Below are 24,015 nucleotides of genomic sequence, written 5' to 3' on the forward strand. Positions count from 1 at the left end.
CAAGGAAACTTGTACCAAGACAACATGAGATGGATACCAATAGAGTTCTGATAAACGCATAGCCACAAAAGTTGACACTTGGACATAGCTGTGAAGAAGACAATCCAACACCAGCCCCAACCCCCCGGAGTAAACCCAAACTTTTTCCTTTACACATTTTAGCCAAGTACCAAAATGAGTTTGTGGAGGGGGGGACACCTCCCTTATCTAACTTTTCCTCGTACCTTAGTTATCAAAAGTTGCCTATCAGGACTTAATATCTAATATACGGAAATCCCTTTGTTTATGTCCTGTATTCTCTCATATTCTACAAATACTACTAGATTCCAATGTCTGTCTTAGAACCTGACCTCCCCCTTTTCTCTAAATGCTGGATACCAAATCTATAATTAGGGTTAGGTTTCTACCACAACTCTGTTGGGCAAGTCCAAACAACAAATGCCTGTAACATAAAGAACTTGAAGCAAAAGTCAATGTTAACCATTTGAAGTTGAAACCAAAAACATGAACCATGTTCTATTCTCAGCACATAGGGATCCCTTCACTTCCTACCCCATGATAGAACCATTTGGCTCCCCTCCAATTTGGCTCTTTCTCCACCACCTCAACCCAGAACCTCACCTACACCCATTGCCAAGTAGCCCCTTGGTTGTCCCTAGTTTGGTTCAATGGTCATGTTCCTTGCCATTCCCTCACACTTTGGATATCCCTAAACCACTGTGTCTCGACTCACACATTCCTTATCCACCGCAACATCCCTGCCAACCCCAATTGCATCCTTTCTTGAAATGGTGCCAAAGACCTAGGCCATCTTTTCTTCTCATACCGTTTCTCCTATTCCAACTAGGAGAAAGCCTTGTCCGCCATTTGGCCTCGGCGCCTCGCACCCTGCTCTAGGCATTCAGTTGGGTTTGCTTGGGGACTAATCTTGGATTCTAAGATCCTTCTCTAGCCCATCTATTTGTGACCTAGTTCGTAAGTTGGTTCTTGGAGCAATTGTTCACCACTTGTGGTGGGAGTGAAACCTTAGGGCGCATTTGGTAACGGTCTTTTCTGAGAACAACATTCTTTGCGACAATTGTTTTTCTAGCGTTAGAAGTTGCATATGAACGAAGTTTGGGTTGAATGCCCCTCTTTGACATAATTTTGACGTGGTGTTTGTTTTTGAGAACGACGAAACAAGTCAAAGTTGTTTTGTGAAAGGCCTTCTCAAACAAGTAAATTGGACTAGTTCATTTCCTAAAAATGAAAGAACAAACAACCCATTTTACCAAAAATTGTTCCATAGCCCGTTACCAAACGTGCCCTAGGTGTTGGACTTCCAAATCTAGATCCTCAGAGTTGAATTGGAAAGCCATATGTTTGATGTACCCTCTAAACTCCATTGATTGCCCCATCCTTTGCTCGATGTCACCCCAAGGAACAGGCCCAATGTTGTAATTTGGGGTTTAAGCTCCTCTTTTCAGTCTCATCCATGAATGTTGGTCCTTCCCTCCCCCCCCCCCCCTTCTCATCCTTATATTTTTTCCCTCGCTTTGGGGTTCTTGGTAATGATCACGTATTGTTTACAGAATTCAACTTTGGAATACAACAACAATGACTACAAAAGGCAACGATCAAGCTTGGTACAAAATGGTTCACACATAATAACCCTACAGAACCAAGACCCATGGTTCAAGATCTCAGTAAACATTGAATTTTCAAGTACCGAGATGAGACATGCCACAACTCAACAGAAGTACAAAAGTTGGGGCCAAAGTTCAGCATCTCACCAAAATGACATAATGTAATATATATACCATGTCTCAACTTTTCTTGGTTTAACTTTGGACTTACTTAGTAAAGTCAACAGTTTCCCCAGTTTGTGAAGAAAAACTCCAAAACTTACCAGACAAGGGGAAGAATGCAATCTCGGGGACTGCATCAAAGAGATTGAAAAATGCCCTCAAAAAGACACTAGTAAGGGGTCCTATGGATATGTATGTTAGACACACTCCTAAAGAAGTTTTTGATGAAAGGAGGGCAAAGGGTGCTACTCAAACAACAATCTTAAATAGAATGAGATTTGCAGAAGAAAAGAAGCGAGTCGATAACCACATCGTTGATTGGATGTATCAGTGTGGCATCCCATTCAATGCAGTTAAAACTAAAAGCTTTGAGGTGATGATCGAGTCTGTTGCACAATATGGTTCTGGGTATAAGCCCCCAACTTACCATAAGTCAGGGTGTCTTTATTGAAGAATGCAAAAGAAAGAACAATGGAGATGAGGAAAAGATATGAAAGGTATTGGAAGATGTATGGATGCACACTCATGTCTAATGGGTGAACTGACAAAAAGGGTAGGCACCTTATCAATTTTCTGATCAATTATCCAGAGGGAACAATCTTCCTTGGTTCTGTGGATGCATCTAGCCACGTGCAAGATGCAAAAATGCTCTTTCAATTATTGAATAACAAAGTTGAAGAAATTGGGGAAAAGCATGTAGTTCAAGTGGTGACTGATAATGCCTCAAATTACAAAGCAACAGGGGCATTATTAATGGAGAAGAGGACTATATTATATTGGACTCCCTGTGCAACCCACTGTCTTGATTTGATGCTAGAGGACATTGGGAATTTGAAACAATATAAGAAGGTGATAATTCAGGGGAAGAGAATAACCACTTTTATTTATAGGCACACAAGATTGTTGGACGCCTTGAGACAGAAGACAAATGGCAGGGATCTTGTGAGAGCTGCAGTGACTAGATTTGCCACTTCATTCTTGAAACTGCAAAGCTTATTGAAACACAAGGATGACTTAAGGCACTTATTCATTTATGAGGAGTGGACAAAATCCAATTTGTCCAAGACAGACGCAAGGAAGAGAGTAGATGAAACAACATTTTCTATAGCATTTTGGCATGGTGTGGAAGATTGCATTAGAGCATCAGAACCTCTTATGATTGTATTGAGGATTGTAGATGTTGATGAAAGACTCGCATTGCCTGAAGTGTTTATAGCCATGCAAAAGGTTAAGAGAAGAGTAAAGGACAATATTGGAGGCAAAGAACGAATTTGGAAGAAAGTCATACAAATAATTGATAGGTGATGGGAGTGTCAAATGGAGAGATATTTTTGAATCCTGGGAAGCTATACAATTTAGATGTTGTAGATGATTGTGAGTTAATTAGTTCTCTCCTTTTTCAATGAAGTGGTTGGAAGACTAGTGCCTGATGTACATCGACAAGATAAGGTATTACACCAGACAAGTGAATACAAGCAAGTTAAAGGTCCTTTCTCCGCAAGTATGGCTATCAGACAGGGTACAAGTACAACTATGAGTCCTCGTAAGTTTTTACTTCTATGTTTTTTTATTTTTGATTATATTTATTTGGTTTATAATTCTAGCATTTATGTTAATCTAGTTTTTTTATACTATAGTTACACGGTAGGATACACATGGAGGAAATGCTTTTGAGCTTACAAGGATTGAATGGAGGATACTAGGCCTTTGTTGTTCCTCCTCTGGTTGTGAACGGAATTGGAGCACATTTGAGTTTGTAAGTATTAAATGATTTATGTATTTAAAATACTTTTAAGTTTAAATTTGAAAGAATGACTTGGGATTCTTTTCAATTGTTTATGAATTCAGATTCACACCAAGAAGAGGAATAAGCTGGAACATGAGTGGTTGAATGATCTAGTTTTTATTCAATACAATTTCCGTTTACAAGAAAGGTTCAATGAAAGGCGATTACAGAGTAGAAATTATGATCCACTACTCCTTGATGAGCTTGACTGGAGCAGTAAGTGGATGGTTAGTCAACCTGGTGATTTAGTCCATCTTGAGGGTGATCTTACTTGGAGCATTGCTGATAGAGCTATGGGGGCATCTGCATCACTTGAGGGCTATAACAGACTGAGGAGAGGTCAACCAAGTGAATCAACATCCATTGGAGTAATATATGTTACTCACGTCGCAAGTCTTTAGAGAGGGTGGTCCTACTTCAGAGAGGGTGGTTGAGGAACATGACTCTAAATCTGATGAAGACATGAACAAGAGGAAGATTTGCATGATGATGAGAACATTGTAGATGATTATGGTTAGGGGACTAGGACAAGTACCTCTTCGGAGCAACAACAGCTTCGAGAAGATCTCCCACTTGCTACCAATTTGCTTGATAATGATTATAACTAGTTGACTTATACTTTTCTATTGGAAATTTTGGATATGGATTGTGGATTTTTATTGGGAATTTTGGATATGTTATGTTTTGCTATATTTGGGATTTGGACTTTAGGTTTTAGATATAAGTGGGATTGTTTGCTTAAATATTTAAAACTTTCTATTTAAATATTTGGCTATATGCTTTGTTTCATTTTCTTCTTTCACTTGTGAGGATATTTGGCTAGGGTTCGACAATGTAGAGGAGGTGGAGCTATAGGTGCTGGTGGAGGTGGAGTTGTAGGTGGTGCTGGTGTTGGTGTTGGTGACATTTAATGAAGGTATGTTGTCTACTTGTTTTGCTTATGCATCTATGTGTTTACTATTTAGTCCCATTTTATCATATCTTGATTTTTGAATTCAATTGCTAATGATAGTATGCTACTTGGAATTTATTTAGGACCCACTATGTGTGGTTTGTAGTATGTTGGATGACTTAAGGTAGGCTAATTAGTTTTTTTATTACATAAAATATGATAGATCTATAATGAATTAGAGTGTATGAGATGTACACTAAAAATTTCACTCAAAACGCCTAAACCGACGAAGCGCCTCAAAAGCGCCTCAGAGGGCGCTTCGTCAACTCATCACCTCAACTAGCCTAAACCACCTCGAATCGCCTCGTCGCCATGACAACTGTGGTATGATCATTCACTACATTATCCTTACTAGTGTTTCCATTCATCCATTCTAACATCCTCATTTCTGCTATATTGAGTTAATGTATATTATGCTTCTTAACAACCCAACGCTTTGCCCCATGCATAATAGTTGGCAATGGTCCTATAGAATTTTCCCTTTGAACTTGAAAGGAACATCTTGATCACACAAAAACCTATACGCACCTCTCCACTTCACACATCCGACTTCGATTCTTTTGGAAACATCATCTTCTTGAGCCAAGCTACCTAAAATCATCTCTTTGCAGAATCTCCTTCTCATCAAGATTCATTACCTTATTAGCCATCCAATCACAACCACAGTTATACACTAGCCATTATGTCTTCATCCTACTTAGATTAAAATCTTTTGATTCTGAAGTTGCACTTCATAGTCGTAACTTGGTATTGATCCTTACTTGTGTCTCATCTACTAAAACAATATCATCAGCAAAAAGCATACATCAAGAAACCTCATCATGTATGCCTTTGGTAAAATCATCCATTACAAGTGAAAATAAATATGGGTTAAAGTTGATGCTTGATGTAACCCAACTGTAATCGGGAGGTTGCCACCTAGTCCCCCACATTTCATATACTTTTCACTGAACAAACATACATATCCTAACTATGTTCACATATTTTACTTTAAACATTTCTCGTCTCAAGTACTTGGTAATTTCACTATCTAGGGACTCTATCATAGGCTTTTTCTGGGTCAAGGAGATCATATGAAGATCTCCTTGAAACAACAGAGGCATGAAACTGATAAGTCACAAATCAAGGGAGAGAGTAACTGAAACCCATTTGAGCTGAGAAACCACCATTACAAAGAACCAACAGTTCTATGTTAGGAAAATCTACTATGGAAGCTATTTACCTAATTATGAGACTTATGGAAATGTATTGAAAGTATAAGAAAGATCTTCATTGATCTTTATTGACCTAGAAAAAGCATATGATAGACATGCCTCAGAAATATCCTTTTGTCCAAAAATGGTAGGGCCTAGCACAGAAATCCAATCTGACAAAACATCAGCCAAAATGGATAGATGAGCTAGGGTTTCAAACTCCAACAACCAATTTACTGTTCTAGGCCCAAGACCAACAAAAACACGTACTTCAAATCTTGTGCAACTAAATTTTTTTTGGCGAAAATTTATATACGCAATCTCACAAGTACTACCAGATACCAGCAGAGCAGATGAATTAAAATTTGCAGAGATAACCCACCTACATATGTATATGAAGTCTAGCAAACCCAAAAATCACAAAATAAACAATTCATGTTATTAGCTAGATTCCCAACACCAAAAAAGTATCTCATCTGACTTTTAAAATCAAAATGACCATAGGGCTCAAAAAATATACTAACCAGTAACACAGATAAAAGTAACCAGTTTGATCACTAACCTGCAGAATACGTTTTGAGAAGGCAGAAACCCTCTTCAAATTTATGTCATTCTTCATAGATCTAAGAAGTAGTCCAATAAACATTTCAGCCTGGAAACCAAACCACATCAATGCAATGAAAGCAGTGTCAGTAAGTGCAGCAATCAACCCGAGAAAACTAGGCCATATATAAAAAAACCTAAGGCATTATCTTCGTCGAGGAAACCTTCACATGTAGGTGAAAGAACGGTAAAGAAATAATGCCACAATTACAGAAAATCTGGTCAACTTAAATTACACTTATTTTCCTTCATTCCAAGTATTAATGGATTCATTACCAATTGAATAGAAGTGTAGGAATCTACTACATTGTTTTTTTCTTCTTCTTCTCTCTCTCTCTCTTTTTTTTTTTTTTCCGGGGGGGGGGGGGGGAAGGGGTGGGAAGAGGAGGTAGTAGTGAGGTTTTGGGAATAGGAGGGAGGTAACACCAGTGTAGTAATGCCATCTGAACTCCTGTAAAACTCTTAATGCAGTCTTAATATATGAGAATTGAACAAGACACCATAATGCCCCATCAGACCTTGTCATGAAATTACACAGCATGAATTTTCTGTAGGTATTTTTCTGGAGCTACTTGCAATTCCAAGGACAAGACCAATCAAACCTTGTTGAAAACAATGCAAGGTGACATGTGAATGCAAATAAACTACTACTGTCACCTTGGCAATAATTGAGCTTTGTCCTACCCTGAACATTAGGTCTTTTTATATGATGGCCATTGCAGGAGATCTTGATCTGGAGCTTCTAGAAAACCAAGATCTCATGAGATCTCAGTCAAGAATCCAGATATTGTAATTTTTGGAGGGCTCAACTCGAATGAACTCGAGGTCATCTTGGGACTTTTAAGGATCAGGTTGGGCTGAAACTAAATATTTAGCATATTTTAGGCCTTTTAAAACACTAGTGGCCTTAGATTTGTAAGAAAACAAACCTATATATAAGTTCCAAGTTGGCCCTAAGTTTGAATCATTAATTGATATATATGAAAACCAAGTGATAAGATACATCAAATAACTTAAATTATTCAGGATTCCATCCATATGAGTACAATATGACATCATCATATTCTCGACTTTCGAGAATATAATTGTACAACCATCATAACTTCATAACAGAACAAGGTGAGATGAAATCCATCAAGGCCCAGCTCCACCAGCACCCTGACCACGCCCCACATGTACTCTACGGGTGGCTCTACATCATTCAGCCAACTCATGAGGTGGTCAAGAATATCATCCCACACAAAATTAGGGGGCAGCAGGGCAACCACATGTATCTCTATGGTTTCCAACCAAGTGTTGATTGAACCGCATTTTGCCTCTAATGAGGAATTTACCGCAATAGATGTGCTAAAGAGTCCTAAGGAGTTGTGCAGGTGAAGATCTGACAAGATTCAAGCAAAAAATACAGCCAAAAAGGTTCTCGCAGGCTGTCGTTGAGAAAAGAATCGAGAAGCGCGAGAGGGAGTCGAGATGAGATGGGAATCTTGAGCTATAGGAGGTAAAAAGGGGTGTCTTCAAACCGAGATCTCGGTTGAGTTTGGGTATTATTCAGGTATCACACTTGGTCTCGTCTTGAGCCCCTAGAAATCAATATCTTGACTGAGATTTTGCTAGATCCCCTTCTATGATGATGGCTGTCTCATAATTTTTAGAGAAAATGACTTTATTTTCTTTTTTGAGCATTCAAGGATATGAATAGTTCCTTTCCAGCTGGGACCAATTCATGATTATTGCTTATATTTGTATATGTGCATGACAAATCAATACAAATAGGCCAGTTAGCAGGTTTATTATTGGTGAGAGAATGAAACACAATTACATAAACCAGCATCAATATTTTAAGTTTTGTTTTGCATAAACCAGAGATACAGATTCATGGTGGGAGATCTCGCGAGATATCTCGCTTTTTTCATAAACCGAGACGAGATCAAGGGCGAGATCTGTGAAATGGGATATCTCGCTCGAGATCTCGCAATATCTCACCATATCTCGCTATATCTCATCATATTTCACCCCAAATCTCGCCATATCTCGCTGGAACTCTCAATTTTTGCCCAATTTTTTGCGGGATTTCAGCCAAAGTTTCACTTCCAACTACTCTTCGCGCATCTACAACGTCAAAGGAAGCTCAATCATCCTCTACTTGTCTTATGAACTTATGCGTTAATGACTTATATAGAACTTCTAACGGTTGTATACTTTTATCATTCTATTCTCAAAAGTCAAGATTGTAATACTCATATGAATGTTATCTTGATGACATTTAAGTTATTTGATGTATTTAACACACTTGATTTTCATTTATATGCCTTAATGGTTTTATATTACATGTTATATAACATTGCATTCTCTAATCCTACAACATTAATGGTTTTATATTACATGTTATATAACATTGCATTATCTAATCCTATAGCATTTTGGTTTCACACTATGGGTGACTTAGAAATCATATTTAGGGTTGTTTTCTCACAAATCCAAGGCCACTAGTATGTTCAAAAGGCCTTAAATAGGTTAAATACCAAGTTTTAGCCCAACTGGGACCCTAAAACCCACCGAGATGGGCTACCGAGTTGACGCCAAAAAAATGACATATCTCGACCGAGATGGTCGAGATATCGGTCTTTTCAAGAGCAAGATCTCCTACCATTAACAGATTATGCATATGAGATTTTAGAAGAAACAAAAAGAATTGCCAAAAAATCAAAGGGCAAACAACACAAAGTTCACCTTTAATCACCAGTTAAATGGAGATGGCAAATATCATCAGATGACAGAAGACATAATTTAAAAAAAAACATATATAATAAAAAAAAAATCTCAGTCAGAAGACTGGTTCTGCTCCCTGATTTGTTCTAGGAAACAATAACCAAACTTGTAATCTCCATACAATTTATTCTCACCACTCGATATGGTGATAACACAGGTATACATGAGTCCATGGTTATACTTGTTCTTAAATCCGTAAATAATTAGAGTGGAAGCATCATTAAAGGACAAAAGTTAATCCATCATAAAAAAGAGAGAGAATTGATGAAATATTTCAATGCCTTCAATACACAGTTATTCCAATATCTTATAAACATTGCACTTGAGCTCATTAACAAGCAAAGTGTATTTTGAGCTTTTCTTTAATTTTCACCTTGTTCTCATGGAGTTTATTATAAATATAACTTTCTTGAGAAAAATAAATAGTTCAATCTATGAGTAAATTGAAAAGAAACAAAATAGACAACCATAACCTTTGAAGAATTCATAGCCGATGGAAGCAGAAGTTTGGAATATAAAGCACGGTAAAACCTATCGCTAACAATTGAGTGCTTGGATGAAATTTTATCAAGAAGCATCAAAGCTTGAATAGCCACATTGAAATTCTTCGAATGAACCTGCAAGCAAATCCATCAACAACAAAAGTGCAATAATTAAGTGAATAAGATGAATATACAAATAATGTCAGCATGCCAGAGGCACACCAATGCCGTCTGAGAGACAAGGAAGAAAGATTGATGAGAATTTAATCTTAATGTAGTTGGTATCATAATGTTAACTCACCAATTTGAACAGCATTGGTGTTTGGACTTCAATAACATCATCTACCTCATCATTTGCAACAAAAGGAAATGCTCTGTTGATACCCTGTGAACATGATACAGAACAAACAGTACACCTAAACAGTTCAGAAAACTTTGCCTGACCATTTGCCCACGTCCAATTAGTTCATTATAAGTAAAAAGTACAATAGGAAATGGATGTCATGGACTAGATAAGAAAAGGGGGAGGGAGGATGGTACACACTGTATTCATATTACTGATTGGAACTCACTGAAGCATTAACAGTAAATAAAGAAGTAATAAAGAGCCATGTGGGTACAAATAAGAAGATGCTTCAAAAGACATCAGCAATAGAATTTTTGAATTACAATAAACTACCTTGCATATGCACATTACAAGACGGCCTTCTGTGTATTCGCAAAGCAAGTTAACACTCATTATGGCATTCCTAGTTTCTACACTTCTGTCATTCCCTTCACCCTTGCATTTTAAGACAAACCCCATTTCCCACATGTCCATCCTTCAAATGCCAAACAAATTAATTGATTACCTAGAAAATTCTTTCAGAAACGCCAATTCGTGGAATAAACACAGAAAACAAGTAAAGTTTCCAACCGAGTACAAGGTGCCACAAAAATAAAATGTAGCCTTCAAGATAGTTCAACCTAATTTTGATAGAACAGGAACTGAGAGCTGAGAAAAGAAACATTTACTCCCCTCCACCGCCCCCCCCAGCAGCAAACCCAAAAAATGATGAACTAATTAATTAAAGGAACATCCAGTATGGGGATGACAAAGTTTTGGGTTTTAGAATAAGAAACATCATCTCGGAACATAGAATCTTTAACAAAGTAAGACGCTAGAATTGATAGGTTTTATGAGGAGAAGAAGGATCAATATAACTTGTATTCAAGAGAATAAATGGAAGGGGAAATAACGAAGGAGATGGATGACATCAAATTTTGGTACACTAAGAATAAAATAATTAAAATTGGAGTGGGCATATTAGTGGGTAATGATTTAAAGAATGATGTGATGGTGTCAAAACATTTAGTCATAGGATTATATCCATCAAGCTTGTGTTGGAAAATTTTAAATATAATTAGTGCATATGCACCTCAAATAGGATTTGACAAAAATAGTGCAAGGAATTCATCAAGGTAAAATGATTATAAGGGCAATCTAAATGAGCATATTGAGAAAAATTAAAGAGGTTATGAAAGTGTACATGGAACCTATGGTTTTAGAGAGAGGAATGTGGGTAGGATCTCAATTTTTGACATTGTTGTTGCGTTTGGTTTATCTATTGTAAATTTTCACTTCAAAAAGCAAGAGCATATAGTTACCTTCAAAAGGTGGACATCATAGTAGCCAAATAGACTTCTTTCCAACTAGAAAATCAGACGAATTGTCAAAGACTAGAAGGTGATACCAGAGGAAAGCTTGACCATGGCACAGATTGGTGGTATTGGATGTGTACCTCACTCCACAAACTCATAAAATGTAAGAAGTTAATACCTAGGATAAAGTGGTGGAGCTTTAAAGGAAATTGCTTGAAATCTTTTACTAACGAAGTAGTAAAACAAAAAGTGGAAGTCTAAGGGGGTCACTAATACTATGTGGAATGAGATGGTTACTTGTATTACGAAGGTTGTTGTGAACCAGAATCAAGGACACTAATACTATGTGGAATGAGATGGTTACTTGTATTAGGAAGGTTGTTGTGAACCAGAATCAGGGAAACAATAAGGGTTGTAACAAGGCTTAGGGTGATAATGCAACACACTATACCCCTATAGTAAACCAAGGACATTTTGGTGATTTTGCATTGTTCTAGTTGAGTCAAATTAGGGTTTGCTAGATCTAGTATGTTTAGTAGGATTCCAACTATATTTTTATTTTTGAATTTGGTTTGGTTCTGGCTTTGTTATTGAAGACTCCTAGTCAAGTTAGGAATCCCAATTAGAGAGGGATTCCTTTAGTTACAAGGTGTCTAGATCTTCTCTTGTTTCGTAATTAGGATCATCCAAGGAGAAGTTATGACAGAGCCTCTATTAAAGTAAGAGTCCGAAGTCTAGTTATAGTCCATGTTTTGGGCGCCTTCTAATGTTGAGTCCTAATATGATTACATTCATGTAAGGCTATAAATAGAACTTCTTTAGCTTGTAAAGAACAGATTACGATTTATTAATAAAATTTGAAATTTAAAGGTGCCAATGTTGGGAGTTGTGGGTTTCCCTAAGAATGGAATTTGCAGCTGCTGTAGTGTGAGATTTATGCGGATTTTAAGGTTCCTCAGCCCCAATTATCTTCTTCAAGTAAGTACAACAAGCCCCCATCCCAACCCCTACCTCTCTCCTTTCTTCTTATCTCACTTGCAGCCCTTCTTCCCCCATGCCTGCAGCAACACCCCAATATTCCCAAAATCCATTCTATCCAGCATGCTTTCAACCGCAAATCACCCTACCCCCTTCCTAAACCCTGCGGCAGCATCGCCTCTCCTACCCTATTCCCTCAATCCCCCTCCAGTTCCCCAATCTTCTTCGCCCATTATAGCATCCCCTCACCTCCTCTACCCTATTCCCTCTTTTCTACTTTCTCCTCTCCTGCCTATATATATATTGACACACACATATGCTGATCGTCAGCAAAGCAGATAGGAGCCATAAATCCATTTCTGCATGACAAAATTGCCAATAAACAATATATAAAAGTACATCCAACACCTAATTTTTAAGCATTAACCAAGCGATACTAATCAGTATGTACCTGCCTTTGAATCCACTGGAAAAAAGTCATAAGATATGATTTTAAGACTTGAGGTCATCAACAAAGAGCTATATTTGAAACTTATATCAAAAACTTCCTGCCTATATATATACATATTATAATATTGACACACATATATACTGACCGTCAGCAAAGCAGAAAGGAGCCTTGAATCCATTTCTGCTTCAGAGCTTTCTCCTTTTTTAAGTTTAGAAGATTCATTGGCTTTATTCTCCTCTTGTTTGCTGCCCTTGCCTGTGTTTTGACCCCCATTAGCCTCAGAAATCAGGACCTGCAAGATTTTTTTTGGGTTGGGGAGGGGGGGGGGGCATGTCGTTAACATTCAAAAAAAGTAATATCCAGATATCTTCTACACAACAATCAGGAAACCGATTCAAACCTTAAATAGTGCAAAATAAACATCCACCAAACGCTTTGCGACTTTTGGTCCATCTCCTTTATGATTCAGACGAATTTGGCTCAAGAAATTGACCTAGATATAAACAGGGTTTAACTGTATGATCAGTGTTCTGACAGTTTTCACATCATTTGCAACATAGCACCTACGAAAAAACATTTGGAATATACAGCAACACATAGGATATGGCTACAACAGTGATGCACCACATTGATTCAAAGATAAGCTTTGTGACTACAAATCTTAAACTCCTTGACAGCCTACTAACTTAACATGCATCGAGAGTCTGAGCATGGTCCATACACTCTCAAGACCTAGACATGGATGAGATGAGATTGCATATGAAACATCAAACTTAATACAGTTTCGGTTGAGTTTACCAAAATGTCTGTGATATTTCTCAACCTACCCAAAAAGAAATTACTCACAATCATATTCGAACACAATGACAAGGCATAAATTCTCAGGCAAACAGAAGACAATGTATGTCAACTCCACTGGATCATAAGTGCACTGAATCCAGTAAGCAACAGTAAATAGCAAATAGTCAAGACTCATAGTTATTATAATGTTGGGACTTGGGACATAGAAGACTATGGTGTCTATGGCATGTATTGTTACAATAAACTTGAGTGTGCAATCTACATTGTTCAACATTGTAGCTTATGCAATAATCTAACTATTATAAATAATTATTCAATATTACTTTTTTACATCCATGATTGCATAATTTACTTAACTTCCCAATTATGTCTCATTGTACTCAAGTAACATGTAGAATATACAATATAGCATTAAGGTTCAACATTTACAGCCAACCAAAGGTGCAAATCTGGACACCAGATTGGGTTTTCATCATCCGACAGTTTGAAGATTTCAGTATGTTCGTTGTGCCTAAAACAAGTTTCCCTTAAAATTAACAGATGCAACTTTCACCATTTGCCCACGAGACATCAGAAGCCAATGCACTAACTTGCTGAGATCTGGATTGGTCGAGACAAGCTGACGCAGATTCATAACCCAAATGGGATTCTGGTTCCAAGTAATGAGCCAATGATTCCAACGGTTTATTCTGTAACAGTACTCCTTTTATGGGTGTTGAATATGTGTATCTAGGCTGAGCATGACTTTAGAAATACTTCATTTTATGTTTTAAAGAATGAGGAATTCAGATCTGGTCTGATTTAGACTATCCATGGTATCAATTTTCATCTTCAATTCTTACATTGTTTTCACTTTATCGATTTGTTTGGGATCTATTTTAAAACTTAATTTTATTTAAAAGAATAGAAAACCCCAAAAATCTATAGTAGACTTTTTGTCAGCTATGGATTTCTGAGTCAAAAACTCATTCTATTGATTTCTGCACAAGCAGCTTAGAATCCAAGTGCAAATTGGGGGCATAATAGTAAAAATACATTCTCTTTATGAACGCCATAGTGTTCCTCCTTGTTTTGACTTCCAAACCTGACGATCTGTTCTCAGAATTCTGCTTGTGGTTCCTCCTGCTGGGGACTTCTCAAAGTCTACGTGCACTATATTCGCTGGTCACGGATCTCTCTGATGTAACAGAAGGGCCAACCCCAGAAAGACCCCACTACACAAAACAGGGCCTAGGGATGCTGCCCAACACCCTACAGCCAAAGAAGAAGACAAACATGGGCAGGGGTTTTTTGGTCATTTTGGTTCCCCTAGTCAAACCCAACCTGAGCTGGTTTGATCCAGAGTCCTATTAGGAGTTTAGATCTACTTTTATTTTTGAATTTGCGTCATTATTGTTAAGTTACAACACTCTTAGTCCCTTTAGGATTGTCAAGTTGGAATCCTATTTCAAATTTGCCGCCTCCTTAAATTAGGATTTAAGTTCTTATTTGAATAGGAGTTTATTAAAACAGAATTCCTTATTTGTTTTGTTTCTAAGTCGTAGTGTGACTCCTTCAATGTAAAGGCTATAAATAAAGCCTCCCACTTGTTATCAGAACAGTTGAATAACAAATTGAATTGGAGAATTGTGGAGTTTTGAAGACTTCCAAGGAGGAAGGCCTGCGACACTGATGTAACCAGATCGACCCCCCCACCCCCAGATAATCCCCAAGAGCCAAAAGGTAGGACAGAACAGCAGCCCAAAACCATGTGCTCCTACAAGAAGGCCAAACCATATGGGGGACAATTTGGTTATTCTACCAACCCATTTTGAGTTTCTTTCTGGTCTGTTTAGATGCAGCAAAATTTGAGGACTCCAAATCTACTTTTACCTTGTTATTTGAATCCTTTTAAAAGTCCCAGTACAAGTAGGAGAGTCAAGTTGGAATCCTACTTCAAATTAGATTCCTTCTTAAGTTAGGAGGTTCTTTTAATTATGCAATTATTATTTATTTAGAAGTCCTTACAACAGAATTCTTTCTTTAGTTAGTGTCCTAGTTGTGTCAGTGTGTTTTAGCTGTTGTCCATCTGTGAATTGCCCTAAGAAGCCATAACTGCAGGGGTTAAGAACCCTAATTTACTGCTGAATTCAATTTGAGTGATCCTATAAGTGGCCCTCAATTTGGGGGTTACATCAATTGGTATCAGAGCCACGTAGGAATCAGCAGTAGCCAGCACCTCGGATGAATCAGCAGACAACTTCAGAGAAGAACTTGAAAACCCCTATGACGAAGAGTATCTTGACCAAAACTTTCCCGTGAATGTCATGACTAAAATTCTGGAGAAGTTGCACCTTCCACACCAAACTCAAATCAGGAGGAATCCCAGCCAAGGTGATTATAGACAGTGTTAATGTAGTATCCAAAAGCTTCATCAACAGAGCCAAACTCAAAACTGAAAGACATCCCCAACCCTATCGAGTATCTCTCCTTAATGATGACCAACTAGAAGTTAAAGTGAGGAGCCTAATACCCACCAGTCTCCATTCCTACTCTGAGATCTGGTGTGATGTGGTTCAGGTTTTCTCATATGGTCCTAGGAAGACCTTGGTTGTATGATAGATTGATAGTGATGTCACCATCAAGGGTAGAGAAAATTCTTGTAAATTTATCCATAAGCGTCAGAAAGTCGTCCTCCACCCCCTCAACCTTCTTCAAGAGATTAAGAAGAAGCAGGCCCTCAAAACCCATCAGAAGGACTCCAGTACCAAACCACAGCACATGGTGGTTCCGCCCCAAGAAAGTAACCAGAGCTCAACCTCGATTGCCAATGCCGCAACTCCACAACCTGATGATTAACTCTCTCACCAATCCAGAAGCTCCTCTCAGAGATAGTGCCAGAAGAGAGTTAAGGACAACAATGCTGAAACAATTAAGGACCAAGAGTTGACTCAAGCCCTTGACAACAAAGTTGTGAAAGCTGAAGATGGTACTGCTACAGCTTACAAGGAGAAGATCGAAGCAATTACACCAGCTGCAAATGTGCCTGAAGAAGTACCTCCCTATCTTTAGTTCATAATATCTTTGACCTGGATCCTGATTGTGTTCTACCCAAAGAAGAGGTAATGTTTGAAGCTACAACAAGGAGGCTATCCCGGTAAAGGATATTCTTGAAGAAGAAGAGACTGAGGCAATTACGGCTAACTTCTAGAGCAAGGTAAGGAAGAAATTGAGAGACTTCCCTACAAGCTATCAAAGTCCAACTCTCGACGTGAAGGACCACAAGGTGAGAGACAGCACTGCAAAGGTTCATGAAGACATGACTAAGACGATAGTACTGAAAGAAGTTGTGATGAATAAAGATCAGAACAGCGTGGCTGGTGAGTTTGAACCTAATCATATTACATTGTCTTGCCCCCATGATTCTTCAAAAAAGGTCCCAAGGTCCCCAGACTCAAAAGGCTTCATTTCTAGTGCTCCTAACTTGACTGACTTTTGCCTAGGAGTGGTACAAGCTGCTACACACGTGTCACTCCCCCCACATTACTGCAAAATTCAAAGACAAGTTCATACTGAAGATCTCAAGAGAAGTGACCTAGATTTGCATGAAAGGCATATTGCTCCCACCCATTCATTGGAGATGAATGTTTTCAAAAACGGGAGAGCTAATGTATCCAGAAGGGCCAAACCCTGAAAAGCCCCCACTAAACGAAACAGGGCCTAAGGATGTTGCCCAACACCCTACGGCCCAAGGAAGAAGCCAAACCTGGGCAGGGGTATTTTGGTTATTTTGGGTCCCCTAGTCAAACCCAATCTAACAAACTTTGATTCAGAGTCCTGTTAGGAGTTTAGATCAACTATTATTTTAGAATCTGGGTCCTTGGTTGTTAAGTTACAACAAAGTTTTAGTCCCTTTAGGAGTGTCAAGTTGGAATCCTATTTCAAATTGGATTTTACTTATTTAAGTTCTTGTTATTTGAGTAGTTCTTATTCAAACTGGATTCCTTCTTAAAGTTCAAAAACGAACTCATTATTCCAGAACGATAGAGTCCAAAGAGTAATATCATTACAAATATCAATTCTACAAAAGGGGGAGGGAAGGAGAATATTAACTGTGAACGACATGAACGTATGCATGATACTCCTGAAAAACAAAAGAAATCCTTGAAGTAACAAACACATGCTAACAAGCTTCCATTCACTCCACATAACAAAGTCAAATTAAAGAAACAGAAGCAGTACAAATGATAGAACATACAGCATGGTACTTTGCTCGTAATCCCAAATGAGGTCGAAAGAGAAAAGTGTCCACCTCGGCAACCACTACAGCCTGTAAGAAGAAGCTCTATACTGAGAACTAAAATATAAGATCTGGAAGCTTTACCTTGGATAAGATAACAGAGAATAAAATGAACAACTAATCACATGACAGTAAAGAGTTACAAACATTATTCATGAAAGATAATAACAAGTTCAAAATGCAAAATTTCAACCTCATATCTTTTTTAATAGCAAAGGTATAAACAATAGTTCTGATTGGAAACCGGGTTTGGATACCAACATAGAACTCAATTCAGCTCCGATTAACAACAGCATAACCTTATTCCGACTTGGGTGGGATCAGCCACATAAATCCTTGCTCTCTAATAAGTTGTATTCGAAGTCATTAGTGGTACCAGGTTATGCATGCCTTTCCTCACCAGTTCTCCTATCATTAATTTAGGCCAGCCCCTGGCTCTTCTAGCACCTTCAATCTGAATTAAATCACTCCACACCTTCAATCTGAATAAAATCACTCCACCATACTGGAGCATTACAAGGCCCTTCACTGAACCTGGCCTACACCCCAAATTGATTCTCACATAGTTCATATTGAACATAGTGGCCATGGCATCTAGGTCAATCAAGGCATTTGTGGGGGCAAAAGAATAAGACAACTCCAACAAACAAAGCACCAGAAATGTACCAAGACATCGCCAAAGCGACATCTTGAGGACCATGATCATAAATCAAAAGCTACTCTTTAACTCATCTCTATTCTCTCTATCTCTCCTCTAATATGGTCATTCCTTACTTTATCCTTCACGGTCTTGCCACAGATCCATCTCAATATCCAACCATACATCATAACTGATCATATGACAAAAGGGAGTTGGTGGGGCAGAGAACCAACCCAATCTCCCTAACCCCTTTCAGTAACTCCTATAACCTCTTATATGTGGAAGTAGAAGGATTGTCAAACCATGGTTCAAAATCTCAATGAGATCTCCAGAAACTCAAGCTGCTTAAGACTAGGTAGCATATAATTTCTACAACAAAAAAAAAAACCAAAAGTTACGAATGGATCAACTTAAATTCCTAATGCATCAAGAATCACAATAATACCTTGAATATCTCAAGATTCTAGACCACAGTAGTACTGCATTGTTGGACTTGGTAGTTGCAACATGGAAGACTAGGACAATAACCACGCAGTTACTTTTTCGGAGCCAGGCCTTAGGAGGCTAGGGATATGGAAGGCTAGGGTGTGTATCACTTGGATATTTATGTATCATGTACATGGTAGAATGGTTTCTATCTTACTGATTTAGTACTTAATGTTCATTTAGGAAGCATTTTGCAATTTGCAAATAGAAACTTTTTAAGTCTTAAATTTATATGGAAGACTATGAGTGTCTATATGACTTATGTATTATCTACATGGTAGAATTGCATCTAGCTGTCTGATGTGATTTACTTATTGCTCACTATAGCGAGTACTTTCTAGCAGGAACTTTGAGTCGTAAATTTTACAAGTCTTCATCCATACATAATTTACCTTTTGTACCCTCTATAGTGTCTCATATATAGAATAGGAAACATTACAGAATTACATTTAGGTTTCGGCCTTAAATGCCAGCTAAAGATTTAAATCCAAATCATTAATCAGGTGTTTTTTTTTTTTCAGATTGAAGGTTTAAACGTAGTTATTAAACTTAGTCCAAGCTTCTATTAAAATTTGAAAGCCAACCATGGCCGTTTTTCCACCCAAAAAACAATGGTCGAAACCAAGATTGTCAAGGTGAGGAGATAGAGGGCAGCGAAAACCAAGTCAACACCAAGCAAGGTGCCAAAAGCGACACCAGGATGTCTTGACCCAAAAAAGAGTCAAGACACCTAGACGTCACCTTGACAACTTTGTTTGAAACATTAAAAATATCACTATAGAAAACTTGACTTGGCCAAGATGATGGTTCAATACAAGATTTAGAATCTTGCTTCAAACACTAAAACCCTGTCCCTTTTCTGCAACAACCCTTCATCACCCCCATCCTCTCACCGAAACCCACCCCTCTCACTCACACGCCTCCATCAAACACCTCTAAAGTTCTGCCACTAGCAAAACAAAAAGAAAGAAGAAAAGCAAAAAGAGTGAAATGTATCAGAAAAAGAGCAGCTGAACATAACCAGTCCATTCCAGCCTTGCAGTTCTCCTCATGAGTCTTCTAGTTCCAGGCCATTCTCACGGAGGAGTTCTCCTCGTCAGTCTCGTAGTCCCAACCAGGCTCCCCCACCCACGGGAGGAGTCAAACTCATCCAGTGACATTCTCACATCAAAGGGTCAAATACAATCTAGATTCTAGCAATGAAATAATTGCCTTCTGTAAAGCCCAGCATTCCTATAATGCCCCCATATTATTCTTTTAGTAACTTTAGGTCTTATTATCAATTTTTCCAAGATTCCTCCACCCTATAATATCTTACTTTACTTAATAGCAATAACTTTCTTTTCCAGATTTAACCTTCTCTTGTCCTCATTCTATTCTGCCGCATTTATTTCACTTCCATATTTACTCCCCCACCCACCCTCTTCCCTGGCCACAGGGAAGGGGGGCGCAGATGTGAAAAGAACTATACGTAAGATATCATTGTCTCTTAATTAAAATTTTCCATCATCTTATTCTTTTTAATTACCTTGTTCTTCCAAGCATACCTCTCCCCCCCTCACTGTTCCATTTACATTCTTTATTTTATTTTTATCTTGCTTTTTTAGCTTTACATAATGCCCATTACTGTCTCTTATCATCTAGTGCACTTAAATTTCAAGTGGTTCCAAGTTGATCCCTACATGATAGTATTCGGTTGTGAGCTTAACAATCTTTGAAGTTTTCTGCAAAAGAATGTCAGGAAGGATTATTGAATTTTTAGAAGGAACTATCCAATGTCAAATCAGATTTTCAATAACATTTTTGAGAGCTTACAAATAGTACCAAACAGATTCTGTGATAAATGTGCAGCATACTAGAAGCCTTAGGGGGTGTGACTCAATCGTGTTAGGAAAAAGATACAGGAAGGGGAGATCAAGGGAAAATGCACAGTTCCATGAATCAAAGTTGACTTATTGATTGTCCAATTTTAATTGTGAACCCCCCCCCCCCCCAAAAAAAAAAATTCAGGTTTCCATTGAATAAAAGCCATTTGCTATTGACCATCAAAAGAACATGACGATTCATTTGAAGATGCACCAGATCATTACCCCCACCCCCACCCCAATTCAAAGTTGGGATTTGAGGATGTGATGCAGGGCTGAAGACATATGCTAGAAAAAGGAAGCCCAACAGGTTAGGCCAATCAATGGCCTGAGAACTAACCCAAATCAACCCATGGCTTTCATGGGCTAGGGCTATTTTGATGGGTAAAAGTCTGCCCACATGATCTTCATGGACTAGATCTAAGCCCAAGTCTAGTCTATTATGAATGAGTACTTGAGAAATTCACCAAAATCAATAAAAAGAGCTGCAGTTTGAAAATAAGAACTCATTGTCAAAAGGAGCTTTCCTTTGTCCATAGTTAGGTAGTGGTTGAATCAACATTAGGTGGGTAATAGCTAGTGATTGGTCGGTTTACCTAATGCACGTGTCTTTACATTGGCTATATAAAGGACTTAAACAAGAGGATGGAGAAACCCATTCATCAACTAAAACCAATAGTTTCTTTGCAAGCTATTCTTCTCTATAAAGAAACCTTGTGTTTGATCAAGGTAGTTTGGGGTTCGATCCAATCTATCCATCTTACAAGTGTGAAGCCCAAGTGTTACTTAGTTGTCATTATGGTCTTGTCAATTCCCTCATATTATTCCCTCACTTTCTTTGGCTATTGACAATTCAACTTTTTGTCACTGTTTTCTGTTTTGGTTACTATTCAGATCTGCCATCTACTTGACATCAGTTCCTCAGGGTATCTTTCTCATTCATTATGGCAATCCACATTTTAGCCTAACTCAAATCTAGTTCATAGTTCTGCCCCTACTTTGAAGAGATAGTATAGTCTCTGTTATTATGTTATTTTCAATGTGATACCACTCTAGGTTTCAGTTCTGATTTGTTAGAAGAGCTAAGGGTAGATGTAAGATAACCTTAAGAGAAGTAGTGAGAAAGGATATAAATAAGTTAGGCCTTTTATCTAGTATGGCCTAAACAGAGCTGATTGGATTCATTGGAAGGCAAGAATCCATGTAGCTGACCCCATTTAGTTGACACAAGGCTTGTTGTTGCTGTTGTTGTTTTAGTCTTGATTCGCGCCTGATTTTTGTCTTATACTTAATCTATCAAATCTATAACTCATTCCCTATGAAAATATCTTAATTGGCTACTGTTTTGATCATTCAAATACAGTGCTAAATCAAGTGGTGTTGATCCTCTCAATTACATAACCCATGGTCAATTTTTCTATACACCAAGAGAGTTCATGCAAATGCACAGCCTAGGATAGATACAAACGATTTGGTTATCCATGTGAAATGAAACCAGGTCCAAAGTTTATTACAGGTTCAGTGGGATATACAAGAATCACTTTAAGTAGAGGAAATAATGTAATTTTCCTTTTAATCTTGTAAAAAGTTATAAGTAGCAAGAAAAAGTTTTAATTTCAAGTCCAGAGTACAATCAAAGTGACTTTCTGTTTGGAAACAAGGTATTCAAGGCAGCAAGGCAACAAAAGCGATTGGGGCTCCGCCTAGGCAATTAGGTGACAAAGCAGCGCCTAGGCGGCAATAAGGCCACCAAAGCGGTTGGGTCAAAAATTTTCAATACAACTATTTTTAATACTACTTTTTAATACTACAACTTTCTATAATAAGCTAAACAAACATTCAATAGTCACATTCATCCAAAAAAAAAAGCATTCAAGAATCATAATTATGAAAATTATCCAAAAAAAGAACACAAACATAAGTTCATCTCATCAAGCATCATAACAATGACCATGTAATAACAAGGCCAACACAATAAATTAATAAATCTCATTATTCCGATTTCCAAGTCATTGTCCATTTAATGATTCATTGATTCTTGATGTTGAATATGGCTCATGCTTCACATTCTATTGTAAAGGTCCTATGTCACCTTGGGCCTCAGAGTTCCTTTGCAATTTGGGTCTCGATTCCGAAATGACTAAGCTATTAATTTATATACGGCTTTGTATTTATATACGGCTTTGTAGAATAAATTTTGATTTTAAAAAAAAAGTTAAGAAAAAATATTATGCACAAAATGTCAAAAAAGCAGCTGCTTTAGCGTATAGGTGGCAATAAGGCGCACAAAGCGACAACGCTTAGGCAAAAAAGCGGCAAAAAATAAGTGCATCAATTAAGCAGTTCAAAACAGAGCGGTTGAAAAACCGCCTAGGCAAACGCTTTGACAACACTGTTAGGAAACAAGTAGTCTTTTTATTTAAAACTTTCTTGATTAAGCTCACCGTTGTGGTTTGCTGCAATTTTGTCAACTCTCCAATTGCATCAATGCAATTATCTTCCTCAATTTGTACACGCACTTTCCCACCTACTTTTATTTTTCAAATTGGATCCTAGAATAAGTTATGATACAGTCCTTGTATGGATGTGAGTCTTGAATCAAAATAGGAGCCCTAGTTTATTTATTTCTAAAGTTGAGTCCTAATGTGAGTTTCGCATTGAAGGATATAAATAAGCCTCTCTAGCTTGTAAAAATCAGATTATGATTTGATGAATAAGAATTTGAGACTTGAATGAGCGAGGAGTCGTGATTCCTTTGGAGGGAACTTGTGGCTGCGTTTGTGCATGAAATTCTGCAGTTTCAAAGTCTCAAGGCCCCTAAGTTCTCCAAGTAATTACAGCCAAGCCCCACGCTGAGCCCCAACCCTCTTCTTCTTCCGTCATCCACAGCACCCCCCATCCCCAAAGCCCTAATTCTGTAGTAACAGCCCCTTACCCATGGCATAACATCCTCCCCCTTCCCCTACCCGGTGGCAACAACCTTACCCACCCTCTCCCTTAACCCCCAACCCCCCTCCCCTTTTTTTCTTCTTCTTATTTTTCGTTCTTACTTGCAGCAGCTTAGGATTTCCCAGAAAATTAAAAACGAGAATTTATGTATAAAAACCCTACGTTACCCAAACCCCTTAACCAATACCCATCCCCTTGAGGATCAAGACTACCCTCCCCTACCCTACAATCCTCAATTCAGCCCCTCCCTTCCCTCTAAATCCTATTAAACCTAATCTTCATCGTCACGATTAGAAAACGCTAAAACCCTGAAGACTTCAAAAGCCCAATTCTCCTCAACCTTTAATCCAAAC

The 24,015-nt window shown here is 38.0% G+C and overlaps 1 protein-coding gene and 1 non-coding gene across 2 annotated transcripts in view; both read right to left on the bottom strand.

The window, feature by feature from the left end:
- The window catches only part of EDA25 (CCAAT-binding factor), a 47,851-nt gene that overhangs the window by 3,966 nt on the left and 19,870 nt on the right, over positions 1 to 24,015 (bottom strand). Inside the window, exons 7-12 of the mRNA XM_089138471.1 lie at positions 17,681 to 17,752; positions 13,043 to 13,135; positions 12,788 to 12,934; positions 9,874 to 9,957; positions 9,564 to 9,707; positions 6,281 to 6,370 (exon numbers count right to left, since the gene is read on the bottom strand). Of these exons, the coding sequence (XP_088994597.1) occupies positions 6,281 to 6,370; positions 9,564 to 9,707; positions 9,874 to 9,957; positions 12,788 to 12,934; positions 13,043 to 13,135; positions 17,681 to 17,752 (630 nt within the window). The remainder of the gene's footprint in view (positions 1 to 6,280; positions 6,371 to 9,563; positions 9,708 to 9,873; positions 9,958 to 12,787; positions 12,935 to 13,042; positions 13,136 to 17,680; positions 17,753 to 24,015) is intronic.
- LOC149002888 (small nucleolar RNA SNORD77) lies at positions 7,319 to 7,385 on the bottom strand. Its single transcript, XR_016170457.1, has one exon. It is a non-coding gene; the product is annotated as a small nucleolar RNA SNORD77 (small nucleolar RNA).

Source organism: Hakea prostrata, chromosome 10 (genome assembly GCF_041222555.1).
Source record: "Hakea prostrata isolate BN-2017 chromosome 10, UWA_Hpros_2, whole genome shotgun sequence".
NCBI classification, from domain to species: domain Eukaryota; kingdom Viridiplantae; phylum Streptophyta; class Magnoliopsida; order Proteales; family Proteaceae; genus Hakea; species Hakea prostrata.